General features: G+C 62.5%; 1 protein-coding gene across 1 annotated transcript; it reads left to right on the forward strand.

Annotated features, from left to right (window-relative positions):
• The first annotated feature begins 316 nt into the window (after nucleotides 1-316).
• Nucleotides 317-26,087, forward strand: SLC25A23 (solute carrier family 25 member 23). The gene is made up of 10 exons (XM_073318442.2): nucleotides 317-782; nucleotides 5,551-5,677; nucleotides 14,288-14,375; nucleotides 15,168-15,279; nucleotides 18,127-18,285; nucleotides 18,773-18,925; nucleotides 19,302-19,409; nucleotides 20,426-20,593; nucleotides 21,066-21,216; nucleotides 22,083-26,087. The coding sequence occupies exons 1-10, from the start codon at nucleotides 588-590 to the stop codon at nucleotides 22,265-22,267; spliced, it is 1,446 nt and encodes a 481-aa protein (XP_073174543.1). The 5' UTR covers nucleotides 317-587; the 3' UTR covers nucleotides 22,268-26,087.
• The last annotated feature ends 1,776 nt before the right edge of the window (nucleotides 26,088-27,863 follow it).

The raw sequence follows: 27,863 nt of genomic DNA on the forward strand, positions 1-27,863 counted from the left end.
GAGAACCCAGGAGTCCGGACTCCCGGCCCCACCCAATTCTAACTCGCTAGAGTCGCCTCCTCTCCACAAACCAGGAAAAGAACCCAGGAGTTCTGACTCCCAGCCCCCCTGCTCTAACCACTAGCCCCCACCCCCCTCCCAGGGCTGGGGATAGGACCCAAGAGTCCAGGCTCCCGTTCCTTCGTTCACTTTCCCGGGCAGCGGAGAGCCCCTAGCACAATGGGAAAGGCCCAGGACTCCTGGGTTCCATATGCCCTTCCCCCGAAGAGAGGAGAAGCGCCGGGGGGGGCGGGCGGAGGGAAGGTTTTGGGGGAGGAGGAAACAATCTCCGTGGGAGGCGACTGCAACCAGCGCATTGTGCCATGCCCTGGCGCCGGAGGCGCTGCTTTCCCCGGAGCCTGGCAGGGATCCTGCTGTCCCGGGCGTGAGCGGAGCCCCGGGGTCCCCCGCGCTTCCAGGCCATGCAGCGCCGGGCCGTGCAGCCCAGCCCCAGCCCCTGGGGACGGGCTCGGAGTCGCTAGGAGCCCAGCCCGCCGGTCTGGCATGCGGGGTCCCCCCAGCCCTGGGGCTTAGCGGGGGGCGCCGCCATGCGGGGTGCCCGGGATGGGGGGCCGGCGCCGTGGCGGGCGCTGTGCCAGGACAGCCGGGACCCCGAGCGCCAGAAGCACTGGGCCGAGCTCTTCGACCAGCTGGACACCAACAAGGACGGGCGGGTGGACATCAACGAGCTGCGGGAGGGCCTGGCGCGGATGGGCATGAATGCCAGCTCCCAAGCTGAACAGGTAAGGGCGGGACGGGCCCCTGCCACTGGGGGAGCCAGGGGGCTGAGGGTGCCTTCTGGCTGGCAGGGACTGTCACAGCTTCACTGTACAGTGGGGAAACTGAGGCATGGAGTAAGGGGGGGGAGGGACATGCCCAGGGTCATGCAGTGAATCAGTGGCAGGGCTGGGAATAAAACCCAGGAGTTGTGGCTTCCCGCCCCCATTGCTCTAACCCACCAGACGCTCCTTCTCCAAACAGAATAGAACCCAGGAGTTCTGGCTCTCAGCTTCCTCCTGCTCTAAGCACTACAGCCCCCCACCCCAAACTGAGAATAGAACTTAGGAGTTCTGGCCCCCAGCCCCCATTGCTCTAACCCACCAGACTGTTCCCCCTCCAAACAGAATAGAACCCAGGAGTTCTGACCCCCAGCCCCCATTGCTCTAACCCACCAGACTGTTCCCCGTCCAAACGGAATAGAACCCAGGAGTTCTGGCTCCCAGCCCCCATTGCTCTAACCCACCAGACCCCCCCGCCCCTCCAAACTGAGAATAGAACCCAGGAGTTCTGACTCCTAGCTCCCTCCTGCTCTAACCACTAGACCCCGCTGCTTCCCATTTTGAGTACCTCCTGAGCCAGATGCTCTGCCCAGGCAGCAGGAGCAACAGGCAGAGCTGGAGAGGGACAGTGACATTGGGAGCTACTCCCCTCTCCTCCCAGCTCCCTTCCTGAGATGGGGCGAGGCAGGAACCCCGCCTCCTCTGTCCCACTGATGTTCAGGGGGCCCCAGTATCTCTCAGCAGTGGGGACTGCTCAGCTACAGGGCTGGGCTCTCCAGCTGGGAGATGTTGTTTTGACCTCTCCGTGTCAATGCATCCAGGAGAGGATGGGCATTGGGGTTATGGGGTGCAAAGGGGGGACCCTCTTTCCCCTAGCCCCTAAGACTTCGATCCCCTTTGTGCCCTGTTCCAAGGAAGAGGGAGTTATCAGAGTCCCCTCCCCTGGTGGGACAGCGCCCGCCTCTGGGAAGGGACACCTGGGGATCAGTGAGTGGGAAGATCTTGCACGCAAGCAGGGAAATGATTGACTGAGGGCACGTGTACAGAGGCATACACACACTTCAGCCCGCGTGGCAGGCACGAGCTCGAACACGTACACGTGACCACACGTGTGATGGTGTGCACCGACTCAGCTGTATGCACGCCAACACACGTGGGGCGTATGAGCACGCACGCAAGCTGTATGTGAACCGGGGCTCCCATGCACGGGTGTTTTCATGGCGGGGGAGGTGAGCCCACACCCACTTGTATATGGACACGCACACCCAGGAGTCCTCCTCTGCTCCCAGAGGTGGGCGTGGAACCCAAGAGTCCTGGAGGCCTCCCATTCCCCTTGCTAGACATTTGTCCAGAAAGTGCTCCCTGAATCATAGAATCATAAAATATCGGGGTTGGAAGGGACCTCAGGAGGGTCTAGTCCAACCCCCTGCTCCAAGCAGGACCAACCCCAACTAAATCATCCCAGCCAGGGCTTTGTCAAGCCTGACCTTGAAAACCTCCAAGGAAGGAGATTCCACCACCTCCCTAGGTAATGCATTCCAGTGCTTCACCACCCTTCTCGTGAAAAAGTTTTTCCTAATATCCAACCTAAACCTCCCCCACAGAAACTTGAGACCATTGCTCCTCGTTCTGTCATCTGCCACCCCTGAGAACAGTCTAGAGCCATCCTCTCTGGAACCACCTCTCAGATAGTTGAAAGCAGCTATCAAATCCCCCCTCATTCTTCTCTTCCACAGACTAAACAATTCCAGTTCCCTCAGCCGCTCCCCATAAATCGTGTGTTCCAGTCCCCTAATCATTTTTGTTGCCCTCCGCTGGACTCTTTCCAATTTTTCCACATCCTTCTTGTAGCGTGGGGCCCAAAACTGGACACAGGACTCCAGATGAGGCCTCACCAGTGCCGAATAGAGGGGAACAATCACGTCCCTCGATCTGCTGGCCATGCCCCTACTTATACAGCCCCAAATGCCGTTAGCCTTCTTGGCAACAAGGGCACCCTGTTGACTCATATCCAGCTTCTTGTCCACTGTAACCCCTAGGTCCTTTTCTGCAGAACTGCTGCCGAGCCATTCAGTCCCTAGTCTGTAGCAGTGAATGGGATTCTTCCGTCCTAAGTGCAGGACTCTGCACTTGTCCTTGTTGAACCTCATCAGATTTCTTTTGGCCCAATCCTCCAATTTGTTTAGGGCCCTCTGTATCCTATCCCTCCCCTCCAGCGTATCTACCTCTCCGCCCAGTTTAGTGTCATCTGCAAACTTGCTGAGGGTGCAATCCATGCCATCCCCCAGATCATTAATGAAGATATTGAACAAAACCGGGTATTTTGGGTAATTCAGGGTATTTTGGTCTTTGCTTGGGGTCCCCCTAGCTTTACCCATGGGGGAGGGGGGCATTCTACTATCCCACAAACCACAGGAGGGTGTGCAAATGTCCACGTGTACACAGCTGTTCCTGTGTGAGCTTCCTCCTGCATGGCTGCACCCCATAGGTGTGTCTGCCTGTTTCTCCATGTGCAAGCCCGTGTCTGTACATACGTGTGCCCTCGTGCATACGTGTGCCCTCGTGCATACGTGCATGCCTGCGTGTGCACCCCTCTGCAGGGGTGCGCCCGTTTCCATGAGTGGGCCTCGACATGCATGTGCCGCTGTGTCCTCTTGCACGTGCGCTTTATGGCCCTGCCTGGCGGTGCCCTCCATGCATGCGTGTGCCCATGTGTCCTCAGGCAAGCGTGTGCGTGGTCACGTGCCCCCGTGCAGTCTTGTGAGCTTGCACCCCGTGAATGTGTCTGCGTGTTCATAACCAAGTGCGCGTGTGCTCACGTGCCCCCGTGCATTCACTTCTGTGCCGCTAGACGGCACAATCCGCCAGGCCCAGCCTGCAGCAGCTGGGGGTGGTGAGCACGACTCGGCAGGGCTTTTCCAGCCTGGGCTGACCCTCTGGCCGGCTGAGTCCATTCTGCACCCCCAGTTCTGCCCCCCCAGGCTCCAGCCAATGGGTTCGGCGGGAGTAGCCGTGGACCCCTCTGCTTAGGAAGCCCAGTGTCAGGGGAAACGGAGCTGGGGGGGTTCCGAATGAAACATACAGACAAACATGGGGAGGTATAAATAGGCCATGTCTCCGGCCTTATTTTTAGCCCATTGCTCGTGGCCTCTTTACTATCACAGAACCGCAGAGGATGGGGATCTACTGGATTCCCCATGCCCCAATCTAGCGCCCGTCCCCAAACCCTGAGTTCTCTCACTAAAGGCTCAAAGAGCATTCTGCCAAACTCACACGGGGAGTTGGTGGCAATGATAGGAATAGAACCCAGGAGTCCTGACTCCCAATCCTTCCCACTTCTCTCCCTGGGCTTGTGACAGAACCCAGGAGTCCTGACTCCCAGCCCCTGGCTCTAACCACTAGCTCCTACTCCCCTCCCAAAGCTGGGAATAGAACCCAGGAGTCCTGACTCCTCATCCCCTTACTCCAAGCCCTGGATTACCTAATTTCCAGCCTGTCTTGATTGCACGTGCCTGGAAATGCCTCACGGAGCAAGTGCCCAAAATATGCCCTCACATCCGCCTCCGCCCGCCACTCGTCTCCTTCTCCCCCTCTCACAGAGAGGCTGGGACGTGCAAGCGAGCCGGACCGGCATGTGGAATGTAAACAGAACAAGCCGAAAATAGGTGGGCCCGATCCAGGCCCGAATAACGAGGGACTTGTGGCAAAGCCAGAGAGGCCAGCGTGGGGCTGTTGGTTCCGGTCACCTGGGCCATGGACCCCTGCCCCACCACAAGATCCCGGTGGGGTGCGGGGAGAGCACAGAGGGCTCTTATCCAAACCCCACTTCGGACACTGGTGCTTGAGGCCCGGTGGAATCCAGATCCAAACCAAGCCCAATTCTGGAATCCTGGGCGAGGGGCAGCATGGGTCAGCGGACTGTCTCAGGACCATTGGCTAGAGGAGGGGTGTCTGGAGGCAGGACTCCTGGGTTCTCTTCCTGGCCAAGTCCCCTCCCCACTTTGTGCCTCAGTTTCCCCTGGTGGAAGTGGGGATCCTGGCACTTTGTAGAGCTGGGTTTTGCGGGGGGGTGGAGACCTCCCCTGTGACGCTGGGAACATTTGGGTTGGCCAGGAGCCAGGTGTGAAAGAGGCGGCCTCAGCTCAGGTATAATAACAACTCTGTCATTGTCAGGGGGAGACATTCCCAGGAGCACACGGCCTTGGCTTTTCCAGCACGGGCCCCGGTCCACCCTCCTGCCCCTGCCTGGTGCTCCCGACGGGTGGGTAACGCCACCCAGCGGGACAGGGGGCGGGGGCAATTCCCTGCAGTTGGCATCCTGGCGCATGGGCATCTGCCCTGCAAACTCTCTCAATTCTATGGAGGCTCGCCTGAGCACCCTTGCACACTCAGCTCACGCACGACCTTGCACACTCGCCCTCCCGCCTACCTGCGCTCACACACAGTAACACATGCAACCAATCTGACATTTCCTCGGGGGATACACAGCCTCTCACCACCACCACCCCGCCGGTGTGTGTGTTCTGCCACAAACACACCTTCTCCCACAATCCACGTGTCACACACAGAGGATGCCCCCTTCCCCCTCTAACCACTAGACCCCACTCCCCTCCCAGAGCCAGGCTTAGAACCCAGGAGTCCTGGCTCTCAGCAGTCGAGGTGGGATGTCGGGCAGCAGGTCCGAGGCGTGTGGGGGGGGGCCAGCCTGTCCTCACACCCGCTGTCCCCCCAGGAGATCCTGCGCGAGGGCGACACGGACCAGGACGGAGAGCTGGACTTTGAGGAGTTCGTGTGTTACCTGCAGGAGCGAGAGCGAAAGCTGCGGCTCATGTTCCACAGCCTGGACCGCAACAACGATGGTACGCCCCCACCCCCCACAGCCTCCCTTCCCTGCGGCCCCGCCGCCCCCCACAGCCTCCCTTCCCTGCGTACCCCCCCCGCCGCCTCCCGTCCCTGCGTCGCCCTCCCCCCGCCCCCCACAGCCTCCCTTCCCTGCGTACCCCCCCCGCCGCCTCCTGTCCCTGCGTCGCCCTCCCCCCGCCCCCCACAGCCTCCCTTCCCTGCGTCCCCCCCCGCCGCCTCCCGTCCCTGCGTCGCCCTCCCCCCGCCCCCCACAGCCTCCCTTCCCTGCGTCCCCTCCCCTGCCCCCCCAGCCTCCCGTCCCTGCGTCGCCCTCCCCCTGTCCCCCACCCCCCGCCGCCTCCCTTCCCTGCGGCCCCCCCCGCCGCCTCCTGTCCCTGCGTCGCCCTCCCCCCGCCCCCCACAGCCTCCCTTCCCTGCGTCCCCTCCCCTGCCCCCCCAGCCTCCCGTCCCTGCGTCACCCTCCCCCTGTTCCCCACCCCCACAGCCTCCCTTCCCTCTGTCGCCCTCCCCCTGTCCCCCCCCCACCGCCTCCCTTCCCTGCGGCCCCCCCCGCCATCTCCCGTCCCTGCGTCGCCCTCCCCCTGCCCCCCACCCCCACAGCCTCCCTTCTCTGAGTTCCCTCCCCCTGCCCCCCACCGCCTCCCTCCCTCTGCCCCCCAGCCTCCCTTCCCTGCCTCCCTTCCCCCCGCCCCCCACAGCCTCCCTTCTCTGAGTTCCCTCCCCCTGCCCCCCCCGCCGCCTCCCTTCCCTGCATCCCTGCCCCCACCCCCTGCCACCCCCAGCCTCCCTTCCCTGCTTTCCCTCCCCTGCCCCCCCAGCCTCCCTTCCCTGCGTCCCTTCCCCTCGTCCCCCACAGCCTCCCATCCCTGCGTCGCCCTCCCCCTGCCCCCCGCCCCCCACAGCCTCCCTTCTCTGAGTTCCCTGCCCCCCCGCCTCCCTTCTCTGCATCCCTGCCCCCACCCCCTGTCACCCACAGCCTCCCTTCCCTGCTTTCCCTCCCCTGCCCCCCCAGCCTCCCTTCCCTGCCTCCCTTCCCTGTGTTCCCTTCCCTGCCTCCCTTCCCCCCGCCCCCCACAGCCTCCCTTCCCCCCGGCCCCCACAGCCTCCCTTCCCTGCGTCTCCTTCCCTGTGTCGCCCTCCCCCTGCCCCCCACAGCCTCCCTTCCCTGCTTTCCCTCCTCTGCCCCCCCAGCCTCCCTTCCCTGCCTCCCTTCCCCCCGCCCCCCACAGCCTCCCTTCCCTGCGTCCCTTCCCCCTGTCCCCCACAGCCTCCTGTCCCTGCGTTGCCCTCCCCCTGCCCCCCGCCCCCCACAGCCTCCCTTCCCTCTGTCACCCTCCCCCTGTCCCCCACAGCCTCCCTTCCCTGCGTCCCTTCCCCCTGTCCCCCACAACCTCCCTTCCCTGTGTTCCCTCCCCCTGCCCCCTCCCTTCCCTGCGTCCCTTCCCCCCAGCCCCTCTTCCCTGCGTCCCCTCCTCCTGCCCCCCACAGCCTCCCTTCCCTGCTTTCCCTCCCCTGCCCCCCAGCCTCCCTTCCCTGCCTCCCTTCCCCCCACCTCCCACAGCCTCCCTTCCCTGCGTCCCTTCCCCCCGCCCCCCACAGCCTCCCTTCCCTGCTTTCCCTCCCCTGCCCCCCAGCCTCCCTTCCCTGCCTCCCTTCCCCCCACCTCCCACAGCCTCCCTTCCCTGCGTCCCTTCCCCCCGCCCCCCACAGCCTCTCTTCCCTGCGTCCCCTTCCCTGTGTCGCCCTCCCCCTGCCCCCCACAGCCTCCCTTCCCTGCGTCCCCTCCCCTGCCCCCCGCCCCCCACAGCCTCCCTTCTGTGGGTTCCCTCCCCCTGCCCTCTGCCGCCTCGCTTCCCTGCATCCCTTCCCCCGCCCCGCACAGCCTCCCTTCCCTGTGTTCCCTCCCCTTGCCCCCCACTCCCCTTGCCGCCTCCCTTCCCTGCGTCGCCCTCCCGTGCCCCCCCCCCGCTCCCCTTGCCCCCTTCCTTCCCTGCGTTCCCTCCCCCTGCCCTCTGCCGCCCCCCTTCCCCCTGCCCCCCACAGCCTCCCTTCCCTGCGTTGCCCTCCCCACTGCTGCCCCAACCTCCCCTCCCTCCCCCATTGCCTCCGCCTCCGCTACCTCCCTCCGCTACCTCCCTTCTCCCTCCCTCCATCCCCCTCCCCACTGCTCCCCCAACAGCCCCTCCCCCACTTCCATACCTCCCTCCATCCCCCACCCCACCACTCCCTCTTCCCCTTCAGTCCCTCTCTCCCATCAGCCCTCCTCTCCCTCTTTCCCCTCCCTTCTTTCCTCTCTTTCTCCCCCCAAGCCCTGCCCTCCTCTGGTCTTCCTCTGGCTTCTCTTCTCCCTGCCCCCCCCCCCCACTTCTCTCTCTCTCTGGCCCCGGTTGCTCCATGCCCTACGCTCAGTGGTGGGGACCAAGATGGCTCGAAGCCTGGGGATCTGGGCTTGGGCTCCTTGCATCTGCTCTCCGTGGCCCCTGCGGGGCAGTGAATCGCCAGGGCACAGAGGAATCCAGCCCCCCCCCTGCTCCCCAGGGCCACCGGGCCCCACTCCCCTCATACGCCCCAGGGCCACCTAGTCATGTCCCCACCCAGTCCCTGACACTGCTCCCGTCTGTCCCCTGGGCATGGGGCTCAGATCCGCCACCCATGCCAGGGGCCTGGGAGCAGGGTCCATGAGCCAGCTCTGCAGCAGCCGGGTGGACCCCCCCGCGTTGTGCAAAGGGGACTATTCGGGGTCCCCTTTGCACTGCTGGAGGGGCCCGAGGGACAGAGGATCGGGCCTGTCTCGGTCCGTTCCAGCTTCCTTCCCTGGTTCCCTCAGGCCGTCGCCAGCCGAATCTGACTCCCACGAGCCCCACCCAGGCCCCTGGGTTGCTCTCTCAAGGAGCCCCATTGTGTTTGAAGGGACGATCCTGAATGGGACGGGGCCCGGTGCCAGGCTCCGCACCGCCCGGGGCTGCTCATGTCCCTGTTCACCTGCTAACAGGTGACGAGCCCCTGACGGCAGCCTCCCGATCTTTGCTCATTGTGTCTCCAATGGGAGCGTCCCCTGCCCTGGGAAAGGAGGGGGAGTCTAGTGGTTAGAGCAGGGGGAGCTGGGAGCCAGGGCTCCTGGGTTCTATCCCCAGCTCGGGAGAGGGTCCGTCGGTCTCTGTCTGTCTGTCTCTCTGTCTAGGAGCTTCTTCCCCTCTCGGTTTCAGACCGGTTTCCTGTTGCGTCTGGCCGCTCAGGGGGTGGCAGGTGTCCAAAGCTCCCTGTCGCCTGGGTGAACCAGGGGGTGCTGGGGGATGGGTGCGGAGCCCTGCGTCGATGGGCATGGGTGAGATCTGGCCGCCCTAGAGAGACAGGGTTGAGGGTCAAGTCCAGTTGGGTCTAAGGCCTGAGGCCTCATGATGAGTGAGATATAAATATGGGGGGCTCGGTTACCTTTGGGTGTAAACCCGACAGAGTCCTCTTGAAATCAGTGGAGCGACTCTGCATTTACACTGGTGGTAGTGAGAAGGGAATATGTCCCAGTAAGTCAAGTAGTTAGAGTGGGGGGCGGGGCTGGGAGTCAGGACTCCTGGCTTCTATCCCTGGCTCTGGGAGGGGAGTGGGGTCTAGTGGTTAGAGCAGGGAGGTTCTTGGGAACCAGGACTCCTGGGTTCTCTGGGAGCCAGGGCTCCTGTTTCCGGCACCCAATCTCAGTTGAAGGCTTCTGGGCACTACCATAACAACACACACCGTGCCCCTGGCTTACGCGATCTCTTCATCCCCCTCTCGTCCAGGGCCTCCTTGCTGGGACTGCCAGCCCATGGGTCCCTTCGATGGGGCCCTGGGGTCAGGAGCCGGACTGAGACCCAACCAACTCGGTTCACATGGCGAGGGGGGTGCAGGGCGTTAGATTGGAAGCAGCTTCCAGCCTGAGACAGGGATGGATCTGGGCTGGTGCCAGGGAATTAAAGGACTCCCAGCCACTTGATCCCCACCCCCACCTGGCTCTTTTGAACCCCTCCCCTTCCCAGCCAGGAGCTTGGGGGTGGGAGTTTGCCCCCTCCCCGCAGCCCCTATCAAGGATGAAGCTGGAGCCCTCGCTCCCCATTCTGGCCCTTCGGATCGGTCCCCTGGGGTGGGCGCCGGCCCGGGATGGCAAAGGGGGCAGGGATGCCGTGCCGTGTGTGGGCAGCGGGGAGATGAGAAGCAGGCACAGCTGGCGTCACGCCCTGGCAATTTTTAGCCTGGAGGGTGGGTGGCTTTTCAGTTCTCCCTCCGCTGGCGCTGTCAGCTGGGAGAGACACCTTCCAGGGGGTAACCCGGCCACCCAGCCAGTGCCTGCAATGCCCACCGGGGCTAGACAGGGCTACGCAGAGTCAGTGCTTGGCTGGGAGACCTCCAAGGAGCAGGCGGTGGTGCTGGGCGCCCCTAAGGGCTGCTTTTCCTCCTGGGTCAGGAATCAGCCAGTCCCTTGGGGGGCGCTCTCCCCGGTAGTCAGTGCTTGCCCCAGCATGGCCCTAGGGGGCGCTGTGCTGCAGGGTGGGGGTTCGCTAGGGGGCGCTCTCCCCTGGCATTCAGTGCGAACCCCAGCGTGGCCCTAGGGGGCGCTGTGCTGCAGGGTGGGGGTTCGCTAGGGGGCGCTCTCCCCTGGCACTCAGTGCGAACCCCAGCGTGGCACTAGGGGGCGCTGTGCTGCAGGGTGGGGGTTCGCTAGGGGGCGCTCTCCTCTGGCACTCAGTGCGAACCCCAGCGTGGCCCTAGGGGGCGCTGTGCTGCAGGGTGGGGGTTCACTAGGGGGCGCTCTCCCCGGTAGTCAGTGCTTGCCCCAGCATGGCCCTAGGGGGCGCTGTGCTGAAGGGTGGGGCTTCACTAGGGGGCGCTCTCCCCTGGCACTCAGTGCGAACCCCAGCGTGGCCCTAGGGGGTGCTGTGCTGCAGGGTGGGGGTTCGCTAGGGGGCGCTCTCCCCTGGCACTCAGTGCGAACCCCAGCGTGGCACTAGGGGGCGCTGTGCTGCAGGGTGGGGGTTCGCTAGGGGGCGCTCTCTCCTGGCACTCAGTGCGAACCCCAGCGTGGCCCTAGGGGACGCTGTGCTGCAGGGTGGGGGTTCGCTAGGGGGCGCTCTCCCCTGGCACTCAGTGCGAACCCCAGCGTGGCCCTAGGGGGCGCTGTGCTGCAGGGTGGGGGTTCGCTAGGGGGCGCTCTCCCCTGGCACTCAGTGCGAACCCCAGCGTGGCCCTAGGGGGCGCTGTGCTGCAGGGTGGGGGTTCGCTAGGGGGCGCTCTCCCCTGGCACTCAGTGCGAACCCCAGCGTGGCACTAGGGGGCGCTGTGCTGCAGGGTGGGGGTTCGCTAGGGGGCGCTCTCCCCTGGCACTCAGTGCGAACCCCAGCGTGGCCCTAGGGGGCGCTGTGCTGCAGGGTGGGGGTTCGCTAGGGGGCGCTCTCCCCTGGCACTCAGTGCGAACCCCAGCGTGGCCCTAGGGGGCGCTGTGCTGCAGGGTGGGGGTTCGCTAGGGGGCGCTCTCCCCTGGCACTCAGTGCGAACCCCAGCGTGGCACTAGGGGGCGCTGTGCTGCAGGGTGGGGGTTCGCTAGGGGGCGCTCTCCCCTGGCACTCAGTGCGAACCCCAGCGTGGCCCTAGGGGGCGCTGTGCTGCAGGGTGGGGGTTCGCTAGGGGGCGCTCTCTCCTGGCACTCAGTGCGAACCCCAGCGTGGCACTAGGGGGCGCTGTGCTGCAGGGTGGGGGTTCGCTAGGGGGCGCTCTCCCCTGGCACTCTGTGCGAACCCCAGCGTGGCCCTAGGGGGCGCTGTGCTGCAGGGTGGGGGTTCGCTAGGGGGCGCTCTCTCCTGGCACTCAGTGCGAACCCCAGCGTGGCACTAGGGGGCGCTGTGCTGCAGGGTGGGAGTTTGCTAGGGGGCGCTCTCCTCTGGCACTCAGTGCGAACCCCAGCGTGGCACTAGGGGGCGCTGTGCTGCAGGGTGGGGGTTCGCTAGGGGGCGCTCTCCTCTGGCACTCAGTGCAAACCCCAGCGTGGCCCTAGGGGGTGCTGTGCTGCAGGGTAGGGGCAGCTCTCCCCTCCCAGTGGGGGCTGGCCCCAAAGCCCCAGGAGGAGGTGCTCTGTTACAGCTAAGGTCTGGGCAGCGACTGCAGATTCTGTATCACTTTTGCGAGTGACATGGATATTATTGGCCCCATTCCCTGATTAAATTCCACTGACCTCAGCTCCCCCTTGCAGTTTCTTCTTGGCTCAGGATTATCCTCCGCAGCCCGCCCTGGGCTGCAGTGCAGCGCTGCCGTGTGCTGGCAGGCGGCCGCCATGTCCCACCCCAGAGGCGGCCGCGTTGCCAGAGCCGGCTGGAAGCGATCCCTGCGTCTCCCATGTGCGGAAGCACTTGAAGTTGAAAGTCGCTTTAAGATGTTCTCTCACGTTTAGCGACTATGGGAACAGGAATATGAGAACTGGTGAGAGACCGAGGTCTCGCGTAGGTACTAATTATCGGTCTTGTTACAAGCCCCATCGTCCTGATGGGGGAAACTGAGGCACACAGCACTACAGGAGTCTGTAGCAGAGCAATGAATTGAACTCAGCTCTGCCAGGTCCCAGGCTAGTGCTCTAACCCCTAGGCCACCCTTCCCGCCTATGTAGGGAGGTGAGGGATGGATGGGGATAGGTTAGCTCTCGTCTCTCTGGTTCAGGGGTTACTGGGATAGTATTGGATGGATGAATGATCTTGGGATGGGAGTGGCAGAGGGTGGGTGGATGGAAGGATGGGGCTGGCACAGGATGGGTGGATGGGGCCGGCAGAGGGTGGGTGGACGATACCACGGCAAAGCAGACAGCTCCGAGCCCTCTGTCTGTGCCCCATGCCACGCAGACCGAGAACTTCCTAGGGCCGGATCCCCCACCGTCCCCTCCCTGCGCTCTGCGCCGGCTGCTCCATGCCCCTGGGATCTCAGCCCTTCCCACGCTGGGCTCCATGCCGCCGGCTGGACTCAGCCGCTGAGAGGCCACGTCCCCAGCCTCTAGCTAAGGGCCTGGCAAGGAAATCAGCTGGGGATTAATGCTAAGGACCTTAGTTCTCCGAACTGAACTGAGCCCCTTATGTAGGAGGCCCCTCCTGGCCAGCACGTGGAGGTGGCTCACGGAGGCCTGCGGCTGTTTGATCTTGGGGATCCCTGCCCAGGTGGGGGTGAGGGGCCCTGAACCGAAGCCTCCCTGGGCTCCACCGAGCATGTGCACAGGGTGGCTGGCTCCTGTTAGCACTGGGAGAGGGGGTGGGTGTAAACATGCCAGACCCATCAGCTGCCCCTCTGCCTCACCTGGCAGAGCATTGCGTTGGCAGAGCTGGCAGCTGCAAGTGCTGGGCCCTGGGCTGTGCTCAGCTGGGACAGCAGCAGGTGGTTGCCCACGCGGGTGGCTTGGGGAGGCGCCAGCCGATCGATCAGGGTGGCTTTAATCTCTGCACCAGGGTGGCCAGTGAAGAGCTGCACCCAGATAAATACATTTCTCTCCACTTTCCCCTCTGTTCCCTTTTTCCTTCTCTTCCTCCGTTTTCCCGTACCCCTCCTCCGTCTTTCCCTAGGGAAGGTGTTTTCTAAGTGATTCTCCATCCCCCCCGCTCCCCCCACACTCTTTCATTTTCTTTTTCTCTCACTCTTTCTTCCAGATAGGATTTACTTTGATTTGCCCTCCCCTCAGTCCCATTCCCTCTTTGGCCTCCCCTCTGGGCTCACCCTCCACCTTGGATCGCTCTTCCGCCCCGCACAGAGTGGGGCCCGCCGGGCAGGACGCAGCTGGGGGTGCACATGGAGAGAGGGGGCACACACTTGCACAGATGCACGTGCGTGCACAGAGATGGGGGTCTGCTCGGATGTCCCACCGTGCAGGGCCAGAGACACCCCCGTGTTCACACGCCTTGGGCCCGCACACGCCCATGCCCACATGCATGCATGGCCCCACGTGCCCCCCCCCCCCCCGCAGATCCAGACCTCACACCAGGAGCCCAGCTGCCCCTCCCTCCCTGCCCCCATTGGCGCTCCCACCCGCTCGGGACCCCCTAAAGAGGCCAGCTGCTGAGCCCAGGGCAGACTGGGGCTGGGGCTCTGGGGGCTGAGGCAGGGCTGGGTGAGTGCCCCCAGCCCCGTTCCTCCCCCTCTGGGCAGACCTGGTGCTTTTAGGAGCTCCCAGCCCCTCGCAAGTTCACTGGCTGCAGCCTGGATTGGCCCCTCCCCGGCTGTCCCCCCACCCAGCCCCCCCACCCCACCCCTCTCTTCCAGGTGGGACACCAGCACACCCTTCTGGGGAGCTTGTTGCGGGAACCTAAGTGTTGGGTAGGCAGATTCCTCTCCCCGCTCCCTATTACGGCATGCACCCCCAAACCTATCCCGCCCCCCCCAGCCATCCCGGCCCCAGCTCTGCTTGCTGATCTCCCTGGGCATGCAGCGTGGGGGGGATGGGATGTAGAAACAGCTCCCCGCACCTTGTCGGCCCCCCCACCTACTATTCTGTTGATGCCCCCTGTGTGCAGCTCTATAGCCCAGTAGGACCCCCCTCCCGGCCCCACCTGAATCCACCCCCCGCCCCACTGTCCCTGCTGACCTGCATGGTCCCTGTGCTTGTGCCCCAGGCCACATCGATGTGTCCGAGATCCAGCAGACATTCCACAGCCTCGGAGTCTACATCTCTCTGCAGCAGGCAGAGAAAATCCTTCAAAGGTGAGACCAGGGGCCCCCAATTCCCCCCCCCCAGCTGTACGCCCCCAAACCCTGCCCTGCTGTCTGCTCGCAACTCCAGTGAGATCAGCCTCAGCTCTGCCAAACAAGCTGCATTCGTTACTGCTGCAGTCTAGTGGGGTAGAGCAGGGGGGCAGCTGGGAGCCAGGACTCCCCAGCTCTGGGAGATGAGTAGGGTTTAGTGGGTAGAGCAGGGGGCTGGGTTCCCGGACTCCTGGGTTCTCTCCCCAGCCCTGGGAGGTGAGCAGGGTTCAGTGGGTAGAGCAGGGGGCTGGGTTCCCGGACTCCTGGATTCTCTCCCCAGCCCTGGGAGGTGAGCAGGGTTCAGTGGGTAGAGTATGGGGGCTGGGTTCCCGGACTCCTGGGTTATCTCCCCAGCTCTGGGAGGTGAGCAGCGTTCAGTGGGTAGAGTATGGGGGCGCAGGGTGCCAGGACTCCTGGCTTCTACTCTCAGCTCTAGGAGGGGAGTGGGGTCTAGTGGATAGAGCAGGGGGCTGGGTTCCCGGACTCCTGGGTTCTATTCCCAGCTCTGCCATTGATTCACAGTGGGGAGTAGTTCTGTACTTCAGCTGCCCCTGCCTGTGACTTCGGGATAATAAAACCTGCTTCCCCCGCCCCCCACTCGGCGGGGGTCTCGGTGGCTGAGCATCTGCACAGCTACCTGGGTCCCTGAGCTGGTGGGGGCTGGTACAGGCCAGCGAGGGGGGCGGGGGACGAGGGACAGGGCATGTGAACCGACCCTCACCTTGGGTGCGGCTGTTGTCTGCCTGGCAGCATGGACAAAGACGGCACCATGACCATCGACTGGCACGAGTGGAGAGACCACTTCATCCTCAACCCACTGGAGAACATGGAGGAGGTCGTCCACTACTGGAAGCACTCCATGGTGAGGTGGGGCTAGGGCCGGTCCTCAGCCGGGAGCCCAGACTCTTCTTCCCAGCTGGGAGCTCCCGGCCGGTCCCGGGAGACCCCCAGGTACCCCTCACTGCCCAGCCAATGCGCTCCATCAACGCGCCCGTTCGTATCTCCACCGGGAACTAGGCCGAGACCCGCCGGCTCGTGTCCCCAACCTGAGGGTGCCCGGCTGGGCTGGAATAGGACCAGCAACCCAGATCCCAGCTGTTGGAGGGACAGAAGAGGGGCTAGGAATCCAGACTGCTGGGTTTTATTCCTGGCTCTGGGAGGAGAATCTAGTGGTTACAGCAGGGGGCTGGGAGCAGGACTCCTGGGTTCTCTCCCCAGCTCTGGGAGGGGAGTCTAGTAGTTAGAGCAGGGGGCTGGGAGCAGGACTCCTGGGTTCTCTCCCCAGCTCTGGGAGGGGAGTCTAGTAGTTAGAGCAGGGGGCTGGGAGCAGGACTCCTGGGTTCTCTCCCCAGCTCTGGGAGGGGAGTCTAGAGTTAGAGCAGGGGGCTGGGAGCAGGACTCCTGGGTTTTCTCCCCAGCTCTGGGAGGGAACTGGGGTCTAGTGAGTTAGGGCAAGGTGGGGTGGAGGGGCAGGTGGCAGTCAGGACTCCTGGGTTCTATTCCTGCCACCAAGGTGCTGAGCGGCAGCAGAGGGGACCAGCCCAACGCATCCCAGTCTGCCGAAGAGCTCAATGACTCAGACTGAGCAGCCTCCTTACCCCCACCTTCTCCCCCAGGGAGTCGTGACCTAACCCATCCCTTTGTCCCATCCCTGATCCAAGGGGGCAACAGCCCCCTTCTTAGCAGGTGCCCGGAGGCCAGAGCAGCTGGGAGGAGGCCAGTGCCGGGAGTTGGAAGGGCTGTTTCTCTTCCTGGGCTAATCTCAGCTGGCAATCAGCAAACAGGCTGCGATATATTTAACCCTGATTTACGGGCGGTGGAGGGGAGTGGATAGCTCCAGCGTTGGCACTGAAGGCTGGGACTCAGGAGTCCTCGGTTCTGTCTCCAGCTTCAGGAGAGGAGTGGAGTCCAGTGGTTACAGCGGGGGGGCTGGGAGTCAGGACTCCTGGGTTCTATTCCTTGGCTTTGGGAGCTGAGGAGTGGAGTCCAGCAGTTACAGTGGGGGGGCTGGAAGTCAGGACTCCTGGGCTTTCTTCTTGACCTCGGGCAAGTCCCTGCCCCTCCCTGTGCCTCAGTTTCCCCCTCCCCATAAAGGCAAACAGCAGGATGAGCTAGAGGGCAAAGTTCTGTCCAAGTCCCTCCTCCACCGCAGAGCCCCCTAATCTCATTAGAGGATTTCTAGGAGGCTTTATTGCCTGCCCTGCCCTCCACACCCACTCTCACCTTCCTCCGCTCGCCCTGCCATGGAGGAACCTTCATCAGCTGCAGGGGATCCGGCTGGAGCGTGCCCCACCATGCTCCACAGGGCCGCTCTCGGGGGGCTCCCGAGGCTCCAGGAGCTGGCCGGGCTGTGGGAGGCTGAGCAGAGACGCCCCCAGGGCTTGGAGTCTATCCTGGGTGATCCCCAACGGGTAGGACATGTGGCTAGTCATCCGCAACTCAGTCCATCCCCCACTTCCTGCCAGCTGGACTCATTAAACAACACCTGCGTGCTGGGAGGCAGGACTCCTGGGTCCCCAGCTCTGGGAGGGGAGTGGTGTCTGGTGGTTAGAGCAGGGGGCTGAGAGCCAGGACTCCTCGGTTCTATCCCTGGCTCTGGGAGGGGTGTGGTCTCTAGTGGTTAGAGCAGGGGGCTGAGAGCCAGGACTCCTGGGTTCTATCCCTGGCTCTGGGAAGGGAGTGGGGTCTAGGGGGTTAGAGCAGGGAGAGGTTAGAATTCAGGGTTCTATTCCCAGCTCTGCCACTGTCTCCATGTGTGACGCTGGCCAGGTCTGTGCCTCAGTTTCCCCATCTGTATAACAGCGGTGACACCCTACCATTGCGAGGCGCTTGGCAATCCTCCTTGACACGGGACTCCGTCAATAGGAAGCAGCATTCTTAGGGCTCCAGCCACAGGGCCGTCTCAGGGGCTTTGCACACCTGAATTTTTAATCCTACTAGAGTGGGGCTCCGAGCCTGGTGCTGCATGGCTCTCGGCGTTCGTGGGCTCCCTCGACATGTGAGCCCAACGGGTGGTGCCCGGAGGAGACTCCTGGCACGCGGCGATAGAGATGGCTTAAATCCTAAACCTGGCTCCCCCAAGAGAGGAGTAGGCTTGCGCCTCATGTAGGCTACTAGTCAGTGCCTGGCTTTGGAGTCCAGCAGCATGGGGGAGGAAGCCAATGGCCACGGCGGACCCATTTCCTGCTGCTCAGAGGTGCCAAGCCCCATAACTCATGCCGGAGCTGCAGTCCAGCCACGGATTTCCCTGCCACCCTGGCCCCACCAGTTGCCCCGTGGGGTCCTGGCAGGAGGAGCCCCACTCACTCGCCTCCCTTGGGGCTGTGAGACGTAATGAACGGCCAAGCTAATGAAACCCAACCTTGGACAAGCTGCAAGGCTAGCGTGAGGTCAGATTAGGTGGTGCAGCCCGGATGGTGTCGGGGGTAGGGGGAGAATTTCCCACTAGGGGGCCGGGTGCAGGTTCCGTTCCTGGCTCTATCGCTGGCCTGTTTGGTGACCTAGGGCAAATCACTTCTGCCTCCCCCCGCACCCTGTGTGCCTCAGTTTCCCCACCTGTAAAAGGGGGGTAAATGTTACTGATTTCCCTTGTGAAGCGCTTTGAGGTCAGCTGATAATAGCCAGGGGGTGCTGTTGTTTGGGGGTTTCCTTCCAGGGCTTTGCACTGTCCTTGGGGTTCTGGTTCTGATCCGCTCGTCTCTCCCGGCAGGTCCTGGACATCGGCGAATGCCTTACTGTCCCTGACGAATTCTCCGAGAAGGAGAAGAAGACGGGGATGTGGTGGAAGCAGCTGCTCGCGGGCGCCATGGCTGGGGCCGTCTCCAGAACTGGAACCGCCCCGCTGGACCGGCTTAAAGTTTTCATGCAGGTAAGTAATAAAAGGCTCCCAACTCATTGCTCGGGCCGTGGCTATAGGGAAGTGGGCATTATGTACCTGAATAGTCTGACCCTGCAGTGATGCCTATGGGCATTTGCGTGGGGTGGAATGTAGCAGCAGCTGGGCATTGATCGGTACAGTGGGGCTGCCCCCCCCAGAGGGTGCCACAAATGCACCCCATAATTCTGCATGAAGCTCTGGGGCACCCCATCTCCAAAAGGACATGGCAGAAGGAGAAGGGGTTTGGAGATGGGCAGTGAGACCGATTGGGGGGCCTCACCCCGGAGGTGGCTGCATTTCAGCACTGAACGTGCAGGCTCGGTGCAACATTGCTGTGCAGGTGTTAACCAGCTGCCATGCCCCACCCCAGAGGTGGCCGCATTCCGTGAGGCCGGGGTTCCTAACGAGGCTGGGCATCCAGCCCCTCCAAGGCGGGGCACCCTCCCCGGGCACTGATGCTGCTGCACTTCTGGCGCAGGTTCACGCCTCCAAGACCAACAACATGAACGTGTTTGGGGGGCTGAAAGGCATGATCCAGGAGGGGGGCATCCGCTCGCTCTGGCGCGGCAATGGGATCAATGTGCTGAAGATCGCTCCTGAGTCTGCCATCAAGTTCATGGCCTATGAGCAGGTGGGTGCCGGGGGCCTGGAGCCCCGCGGGGAGGAGTACAGATACAGAGATGTCAGGGCGTCTACACTCCCCTCCTCGAGCTAAGGAGAGAACCCAGGAGTCCTGAGTCCCAGCCCCCCTAGTCTAACCCACTAGACCCCACTCCCCTCCCAGAGCTGGGGACAGAACCCAGGAATCCTGGATCACGGTCTCCAAGCTCATCCAAATGCAGACAACTTCCCCCCACCCCCCAGAATATCTTTCCCGTGGGACTACAGCCTGGGACCCCATGGTACGACCCAGCACCTGCCTTTGCCCACTAAAAGGTGGGGCGTGGATCGCAAACTGGAAAATGCCTTCAGGGCACAGGCGATTGATCTGCTGTTTCTCATCCCAGATCAAGCGGGCGATTCGTGGGCAGCAGGAGACGCTGCGGGTGCAAGAAAGATTTGTGGCCGGCTCGCTGGCCGGTGCCACTGCGCAGACGATCATCTATCCCATGGAGGTAAGGCCGCCCCGTGGACGCCGAGCCACCTCTAGGGGGCACCAATCCAGGGTTTGCATCCAGTGCGGTAGCTACAGCCTGGCCTCCTTGAAAGCTCCCCTGTCCTGTATGAAAGCAGGGACTTTGCGGTGTTATCAGAGGAATGGTTAAGGCACGGGCCTGCCATTCAAGAGACCCGAATTCAGGTCCTAGCTCTGCTACTGACTGGCCATGTGACCTTGGGCACGCCCCCCAGCCTCCCTGCCTCAGTTTCCCTAGCTGTCCAATGGGGTAATAGCAGCGTGAGCAGCACCCTGCCTGAAGATTGGGAAAGGCCAGAGACTGCGGTAACGGGATAAGTACAGACTCTTGTTTGGGGGGGCTGCAAGGCATGATCCAGGAGGGGGGCGTCCGCTGGCTGTGAGGGACTCGGTAGGGGGCGCTCTCTCTCGGACTAGGCACTGGAGAGTGCTGTACTCCGGGGCAGCAGGTGCCCAGAGCCAGTGCTGATCCAGCTGTGGCACTGGGCGGTGCTGTGCTGTGGGAGGGCGCTCCGTAGGGGGTGCTCTCTCCTCACGGTCAGTGCAGCACTAGGGGGTGCTGTGCTGCAGGGGCTCAAGAGGGGGAGCTCTCCCCTTGCAATCGGTGCTGACATGCCCAGCATGAGGCCCCGGGGGAAAGTGCCTTTCACGTGAGCTGTACGATCTCAGGCTTGCGTGCCCATGATGGTAAATAGCCCTTGAAGCTCCTTATAGAAATGGCTATCGGGACATTAGCACATGCCCAAGCCAGATCCGAGCTTGAGAAATGCCGTTCTCCCTCCCTCAGTCCTTCCGGTGATTCCTTATTCCAGTCCTAAGCTACTCTGTCAAACAGGTTTCCTGCCCCACCCCAGAGGTAGCTACATTTCAGTACCGGCTGAGCCATTGCTATGCGGTTAGCCCGTGGCTGTGCCCCACGCCAGATGCAGCTGCATTTGTATGGCGGGCAAGGGCCGCTTGCCGTTTTCGCTATCCTGAATGAATCCGGTCCCCCAGGTGCTGAAGACCCGGCTGACCCTGCGGAAGACGGGTCAATACTCGGGGATGGCCGACTGTGCTAAGAAGATCCTGCAGAAGGAGGGAATCCGGGCCTTTTACAAGGGCTACCTGCCCAATGTGTTAGGCATCATCCCCTACGCTGGCATCGACCTGGCTATCTACGAGGTCAGGGCCCGCGGGGCCACAGGCCTGCAAATGAGGTGGAGGGGGTGGAGTCTGTTTGCCAATAGGCTCCTCCCCCACCGTTGGGTGTCAGGGTCTGAGAGCTTAGCGTGGGCACATCTGTCACACGCTGGAGTCCTGACTTCCAGGCCCCACTTCTGCTCTAACCACTAGACCCCACTCCCCTCCCAGAGCTGGGCGTGGAACCCAGGAGTCCTGACTCCCAGCCCCCCTGCTGTAATCACTAGACCCCATTCCCCTCCCAGAGCTGGGCGTGGAACCCAGGAGTCCTGACTCCCAGCCCTCCCGTGCTCTAACCACTAGACCTCATTCCCCTCCCAGAGCCGGGGGTGGAACCCAGGAGTCCTCACTGCCAATCCCGCTGCAGCCCCCTATCCCTTGCAACTCCCATCCCGCTGCTGTAGCCTGGCATCCATCCACCCCTTCGTCAGGTCTCCTCTCCTCCCTCCTGTAGACGCTGAAGAACATGTGGCTTCAGAAGTACAGTAAGAACACAGCGGACCCCGGCATCCTGGTGCTCCTGGCCTGCGGGACGATGTCCAGCACCTGCGGGCAGATAGCCAGCTACCCCCTGGCCTTGGTGAGGACCCGGATGCAAGCCCAAGGTGAGATCAGGGGACATGCACTGAGTGAGGGATGCCCTTGGGGGGGCTGGGGCAGTGGCCCAGAAACCTCGGGGATGGGCGTGGCCTAAGGACTCTGAAAGCAGAGGAGATTTCTGCATCCCAGGGCAGGACCCATGAGCTGCGCAGCTGACCCAGGTGCATTATGGGCTAGGAGAACTAGTGGTCCAATCCCTATGGGCCAGCAGACCAGGCAGCCAGGGTGGTTGGGGGACCAGCAGCAGCCCCTGTTCTGGGCTCCCTGCTTCCCGGCCTGGGGCCTTGACTAGTGGAGAGACGGGGTCTTCCCGTGCTCAGCCCTCCCCACCCCTCCCCACAGCACTTCCCCTGGACCAGCGCCTGGGGGCAGATCCATGGGGCAAGGAGCGAGTGGGAGTTCAGTGCGGGTCAGCTGCAGCGCTAGAACGAGCCGTCCCTGTGCAGCGTTGCTGTGCCCAGCTGTTGTGCCTCACCCCAGAGGCAGCTGCATTTCCATGCTGGGCAAGCCATCCCTGGGGCATATTGCTGCGTACCCAGCTGCTGGGGCCCTCTGCCTGGTTCCCTGTGTCAACAAGAGCAGCCTTGGGGCTGCTCTAACTCATGCTTCGCCCCGTGGGCCCTGGGGAGCAGAGAATAGCAGTAGCACGGCATGCTCTGGAAATGCCCCCAAGCCACCTGCTGCATGGGGGCCTGGGAGCAGGGCTGGGGCAAAGCCTCCTAAAAGCTGGGGGGGGGAAGTCCCCTCCACAGGGAGATTTTTGAGGGTCCCCCCCCATTCCCCCATAGCCTGAGTGTAACTGAGCCTCAGGCCATGCTGGTGGGGGTGACAGTGAGTGGCAGGAAGTGACCGGGACCCCTTCTCCCTCCAGCCTCCATCGAGGGCGCCCCGCAGCCCACCATGCTGGGCCTCTTCAAGCACATCCTGTCGCGGGAGGGGGTGCTGGGCCTGTACCGGGGCATCGCCCCCAACTTCATGAAAGTGATCCCAGCCGTCAGCATCAGCTACGTGGTCTACGAGAACATGAAGCAGGTGCTGGGCGTGACGTCCAGATGAACCCGCCGGCCTGGCGGGGCACGGATGCCCCTGCCCCATGGCTTGCCCCCTGCCCCCTCGCTGCACTTTGGAAGCTGACGGAGCAGGATCTGGGCCGGTGGGGGCTCCGGATCCAGGAGCGTTAAGAGGGACGCTGAGAGGTCTCAGCTACACCCCCACACACACACACCCCTCCTCCGATGCAGCGGGGCTGAGCCGGTCCAGAGGACCAAATCCAGGAGCAACCCGGGGGCGTTGCCTCTGAGCGTGCCCGGAAAGGGGAACCCCTCGCCCCACCTCTGCCACTCAGAGCATGGCTGCTGGGGGCACCCTTTGCCAGGGGGTGTGGGGGCTAGGAGCAGACCCGGGGCATTGGGGGCGGTGGGGAGGGGATTAATACAAGGCTCACGTTTTGGCTAATTTTAGTTTGAGACTTGACAAGCTCCCCCCCCCCACTCCAGCCCCCAGCTCTGCTTAAGGGGGCATCGCTCCTGGAAGCACATGACACATGCACAGCCCCGTTCCCTGCATGCTATGGCCTGGGGCATGGCATGTTTCCTGCACTGGGGGCTTTGCTGCCCCCCTCCTGCCCCCCAAGCACTCGCTGAGACAGCACGGTCGGGAGATCCCAGGGGAAACTCTTCCAATCAGCACTGCCACTGGATTCCAGGGGAGACTCCTCCAATCAGCATCCCCTGACTCACTACTGACACTGGATCCCGCGGGAGAATCCCTCCAATCAGCACCAACACTGGATCCCAATGGAGAGTCCTCCACTAGCCACTCTCCCCCCCGCCCCCCCAAGATACAGGACTCTAGGGGAATCCTTCTAGAAGGACTCACCGACATAGCGATCCCACTGGATCCCACTGGGGGTCCCCTCCTGTAGAGAGGGTCACCCCCCAAGTAGCGTTACCAGAGCCCAGCTGGACCCCCCTGCAACTCCCCCCAGCCCAGGAACTGCACCGGATCCCCCAAGGGGCTGCAGCCTAAAACACACGTGCGTGTGCATGGACCTTGCAAAAGGGGGAGGCCACATGTGACTTGCCTGGGGGGCTACCTTGAAATCAGGGCTAGCTCCAGCTTTTCCTCCATGGCCACCCATTGTCTCTCTCTGCCCCTGCCAAGGCAGGGGAGACCTGGCACTGGTAGCCTCTTCCCCTACCTGGGGGAAGCCCGGCAGCCTCAGAGGTCTCCCCTCCACACACCAAGCAGATCTCCCTCTGCGCACCAGGGGAGACCCACTGGCCTTCTGGGGCCATGGGGCAGTGGTTGAGGCAGGGCACCGCCCTGGCACAATGGACAGGCTAAAAGCCGAGTGGTGTGGGCACGGCCCCACTGCGGGGCGGGACGCGGAGTGAGCCACACAACGTCCCCTGGCCAGGGTGGGGTGGGATGCAGTGAGGGCTTGTGGCCCCAGTGTAGCCAAGCCCAGCCCGTGGGTTACCCCAGGGCAATGTTGCCAGGGCAGATGGGGGTGAAATTCCACCCAAGCAAGGGGCAGTGCTGGGCATGTGCAGACCAGCTGCTGGGACATACCCTATCCAGCAGGGGGCAGCATGGCATGCGCACAGCTGCCCTCCTACACCCACCCCTCTCTCCACACAAGCACGAGCCGCTCTGACATATCCCATCCAGCAGAGGGCAGCGTTCTTCAGCCCCAGGGGGTCCCCTGCCACTCGCAGCACGTAGGAGCGACAGGCCGGCCAGCAGGGGGCAGCGTTTAACACACACACGCTGCTCTGCCCCCCCCCCGCACCCCAACTTTGGGCCGAGGTGCCATTCTAACCTGCAGGGGGCAGCTTCACCCAGCTGCATGCGCACCGCCCCCCCCCGTATACATACTTGAGCACATGTGCAATTCCATCCACTAGGGGGCAGCACCCCCACCCCTCTCTTCAGCTCCCCTAGGGGGAGCCCTGGGGCACACACCACGGAAAGCGTCGGGCCTCTTTTGCACAGGGAGGGTTTTAACTCTGGCCCGTTACGGACTCTGCCTGGTTTTCTGTGGCCCAGGTGGAGGCCCCACCCCTCAGGTACCAAGGCAGGGGATTGCACCCCCCGCCAGGGAGGGTGGATCCCACAGACAGAATATTCTTGGGTTATGATTTTGCATTGGGGTTTTCGGTAGAGCGCCCGCCTGCGGGCTCCCCGGCCGTTTCTTTGCAATGGCTCTGCTGGGATCCGCTTGGATCCCTTTCACCAGGTTCCGAGCTGCAATCTCTTCCCTGCCACTATGGCGGCAGCAGTCACCATCTTGACCCTCTAGCAGCTCCCTCCCCCCCCCGACCTTGGACGCAGACATTTTTCCGCATCAGTCCTTGGCCGGCCTGCCCCTCTCCCGTCCTGCTGACGCCAGCTCAGAGCCAAGGCCCTGGGGGAGGGGGAGTTACAGAGCCCTTTAGTCCTGCGAGGGTGTCCTAGACTCCCTGGTGGAAGGGGGCCCCTAGAGAAGACCATAAGAGCGGCCATACTGGGTCAGCCCTATGGCCCATCTACCCCGGTGTCCTGTCTTCTGACAGTGGCCAGTGCCAGGTGCTTCAGAGGGAACGAACAGAACCGAGTGGTTAGCGAGTGATCCAGCTCCAGGCCTCAGTGCTTAATTTGCAATGAAAGAGGTGCCCGCGGTCAAGCAAAAAATTTGTTTTTACTTTCATAACTGACGCAGCAAGCCCAGGGGGGCCGGGGCTCTGAACGGCCGAGCCCAGGGGGGCCGGGGCTCTGAACGGCCGAGCCCTGGCACAAATTGAGCACTGTCAGTTGTCCAGTCTCTGCTTCTGGCAGCCAGGACTGAGCGGGGTGTGGGATTGATTTGTGTTTGGAGGGGGGGCATCAGTGGGGTGAGCTCCCCCAGTAAAACCAGAGAAGAAGTCTGGGCGTAACACACACACCCCCACCCGCCGCCCCCCGAGCTGAGTCATTGGCTGGGACCAAACCTGGGACTGATGCAGGCCCCTCTGCTAATTAAGCCAAAGGACTGTTTTGCTCACTCGCAATAGCTGACTCCTGAGCAGCCATACAAAATCTGACCACTAGAGAGCAACAGAGAGACTGTTCGCCTGGGGGCACCCCCAAGCAATATTTGCAGAGCCTGGAGGGGTGCAGCGACTGGGGGGGCTGGGCGTCAGGAAGGAGTCCCCCTCCTTCCTCTGAGAGTGTGGGGCTGTTTATGGGCAGGCTGTAGGGAGGGGCCTGCTCCCAGAACGTAAGAGCAAGTGCTGAGCAGCTGAGGACTGGGGAAGTTGTGACACGGGTGGGGAAGGAGCCCATTTGGGGTGGTGCGGGGGGAGCGAGACACTGCAAACTCCTGGCACTGTTTGAAGCTTATTATTATTGCTTTAATCTTATTTAATTCCCCCCTTGCCCGCTTGAGGTTTGCGTGATGAGAGGCACAAAGGGTTAAGGAGATAGTAGGGGGCAGAGGCAGGTTCTTGGAGTGGGGCAGAAACAGCCCCTCCCAGTGTGGGGCAGAAGAATAACAGCCCTCCCCCGGTGCGGGGCAAACAGGCTTCCCAAAGGGCAATTAGTCCCTCTCCAGTAGGAGGCGCTGTGAGCACCTGGGGCGGGGCAGAGTTCGAGTTTCGCCATCCTAGCATTTCCCCTTGGAGCTGAGGACGCCTGACGCCATCCAGAGCCAGCAGCTTTGCCCCGTGGTGCCTTGCGGGGTGGCCAGTAACCGGTGGGAAGAGCACGACGCTCGCCCCATCTCAGCGGGGCCTGGCGCTGCCCCGCGCCCGCCTGCCAATGTGCTGGCTGCAGGGCTGGCTGGTAGGCCCGACTCTGCGCCCGGGGGGCTGCCACGTCAAAGGGAAAAAAGAGCTAATAAAGTTTTTTAAACTTTCCTCCTTGTTCTGTCTCTGGAGGGAGCTGGGGGGATTTTAATGGGAGTGAGGGGCTGGGATAGCTCCGTGCACCACATCAGCCAGGCTCCCCCACAGGGGCAGGCTCCACCCCCTCGGCCAAATGCATGAGCCACAGCCACCAGGGCACCCAAGTGGGTGGGCCTCTCCCAGCTGCCATGGCTAGGAGGACAGAGCATGGCAGCCGCATGGCTGTGGAACAACCCGCTCTAATAGCCTCAGAGGCCTAGGTGTGACTCCCGGCTCTGCCCCCATATTCCGCTACCAGCCCTTGAATTAGTCAGGCTCTCTGGGCCTCAGTTTCCTCAGAGCAACCCCTCCTTTGGCTCACCTTGTTTAGCTGGGTAGCTCTTCCATGCAGGGGCTGTGTCTCTGGGGGTCTATACTCCGTGTCACGGGTAGCAGAGTTCAGATAACCACGGGAACTAGAGATCCCCACCCCTGCTTGCACTTGCCCCCAAGATCATGCTGAAGCCTATAGGGCACAAAGATTTGACCAGGGTAACGCCCGCCTTGATCATCCATGCTCCTGTCTAAGACTTAGAAGGATGCACAATGAGGGTTCAATTCCTGCCTCTGCCACAGACGCCTTGGGTTGCATTGCTTTAATCTCTCTGTGCCTCAGTTTCCCCCAGTCTGCAAAATAGTGAAGACTAACCCTGAGTTGTCTTGGGGTAGGTTCATTCTGAGGCACTACCAGGATGGGGTGCCACATAAGGGCCAGCCTGGAGCTCCGGGGCCTGCAGGACCCAGGGCCTGTGGGCAAGTGGTCAGCTCCCGCCTCTCCGTCACATGGGCTCAAGGTGAAGGCTGAGCAGTTCCCTGCAGCACTGGGGCAAATCGCTTGGTAACTAGAGCTCTGTAGCAGCATGGCTGGAATCCAGACCATCACCCTCCTAAAGCACAGGCCCTTATTGTTTGAGCTATCAGGGACTCTCCCTCAGCTGTTAGCTCTGTAGGGACTATGACACACAGTGGTCCAGGTCATCACTTCACCACAACAACCAGGCTACAACTCAGGTCTGACAGCACAAACCCCTATGGCTTAGAGAGGGGGAAATCTCTACTGGTTGAACGGGGGCTATGACTCAGAGTGGGCACTCAAAGACTCACCCTTGGCACGCCAAGCTCCCCGAGTCCCAGTGATCCTGCTGCCCAGCCCACCACGGCGGCTCCCCTATGGCACAACCTGTGCCAGAGTGACACCCCCCATCACCCTGGTGAAGGTGGCACATTGGTGCAAAGCAGACCCCGGGGGAGGGTATGACCCCCCCCCCCAAGGTCAGACATTCCCCTTACGCACACGTCTCTGGAGACTCAAGGGTCAGGAAGAGGCCGGAGAGGCTGCCAGAACTCTACCAGCAAGTTTAGCATCCCTTCCCAGCAATCCCGTGGGTGACCAGCAGGAGGCACCCCGCTGGATCTATGCAACAGGGCGACCCTCCTCCTCCTCCAGTTTGTTGCCCCCAAACTGGGTTTTCAGGGGGAAATTTGGTTACGGGAACCTTTAAAAGAAAGAAAAGGAAGGGGGAGGGGTGTTTGGGATAAAGACTTTTGAGGAAAAGATTCAGTGAACATGAGAGAATTTTAGGTGAAATTTTTCCACATGGAAGAAAAAAGGGGTTGTTTTTTTTACTGGTGGCAGAATTCTCCTCTACAGGCCAGGCTCCCTTGTCAGACTACATCTCCCTTGATGCACCGTGACCTCCCCTTCTAGTGAGAGATGGCGGCGCCTGATTGCAGTGCCTCCTGGGAGT

Source organism: Lepidochelys kempii, chromosome 20 (assembly GCF_965140285.1).
Source record: "Lepidochelys kempii isolate rLepKem1 chromosome 20, rLepKem1.hap1, whole genome shotgun sequence".
NCBI classification, from domain to species: domain Eukaryota; kingdom Metazoa; phylum Chordata; order Testudines; family Cheloniidae; genus Lepidochelys; species Lepidochelys kempii.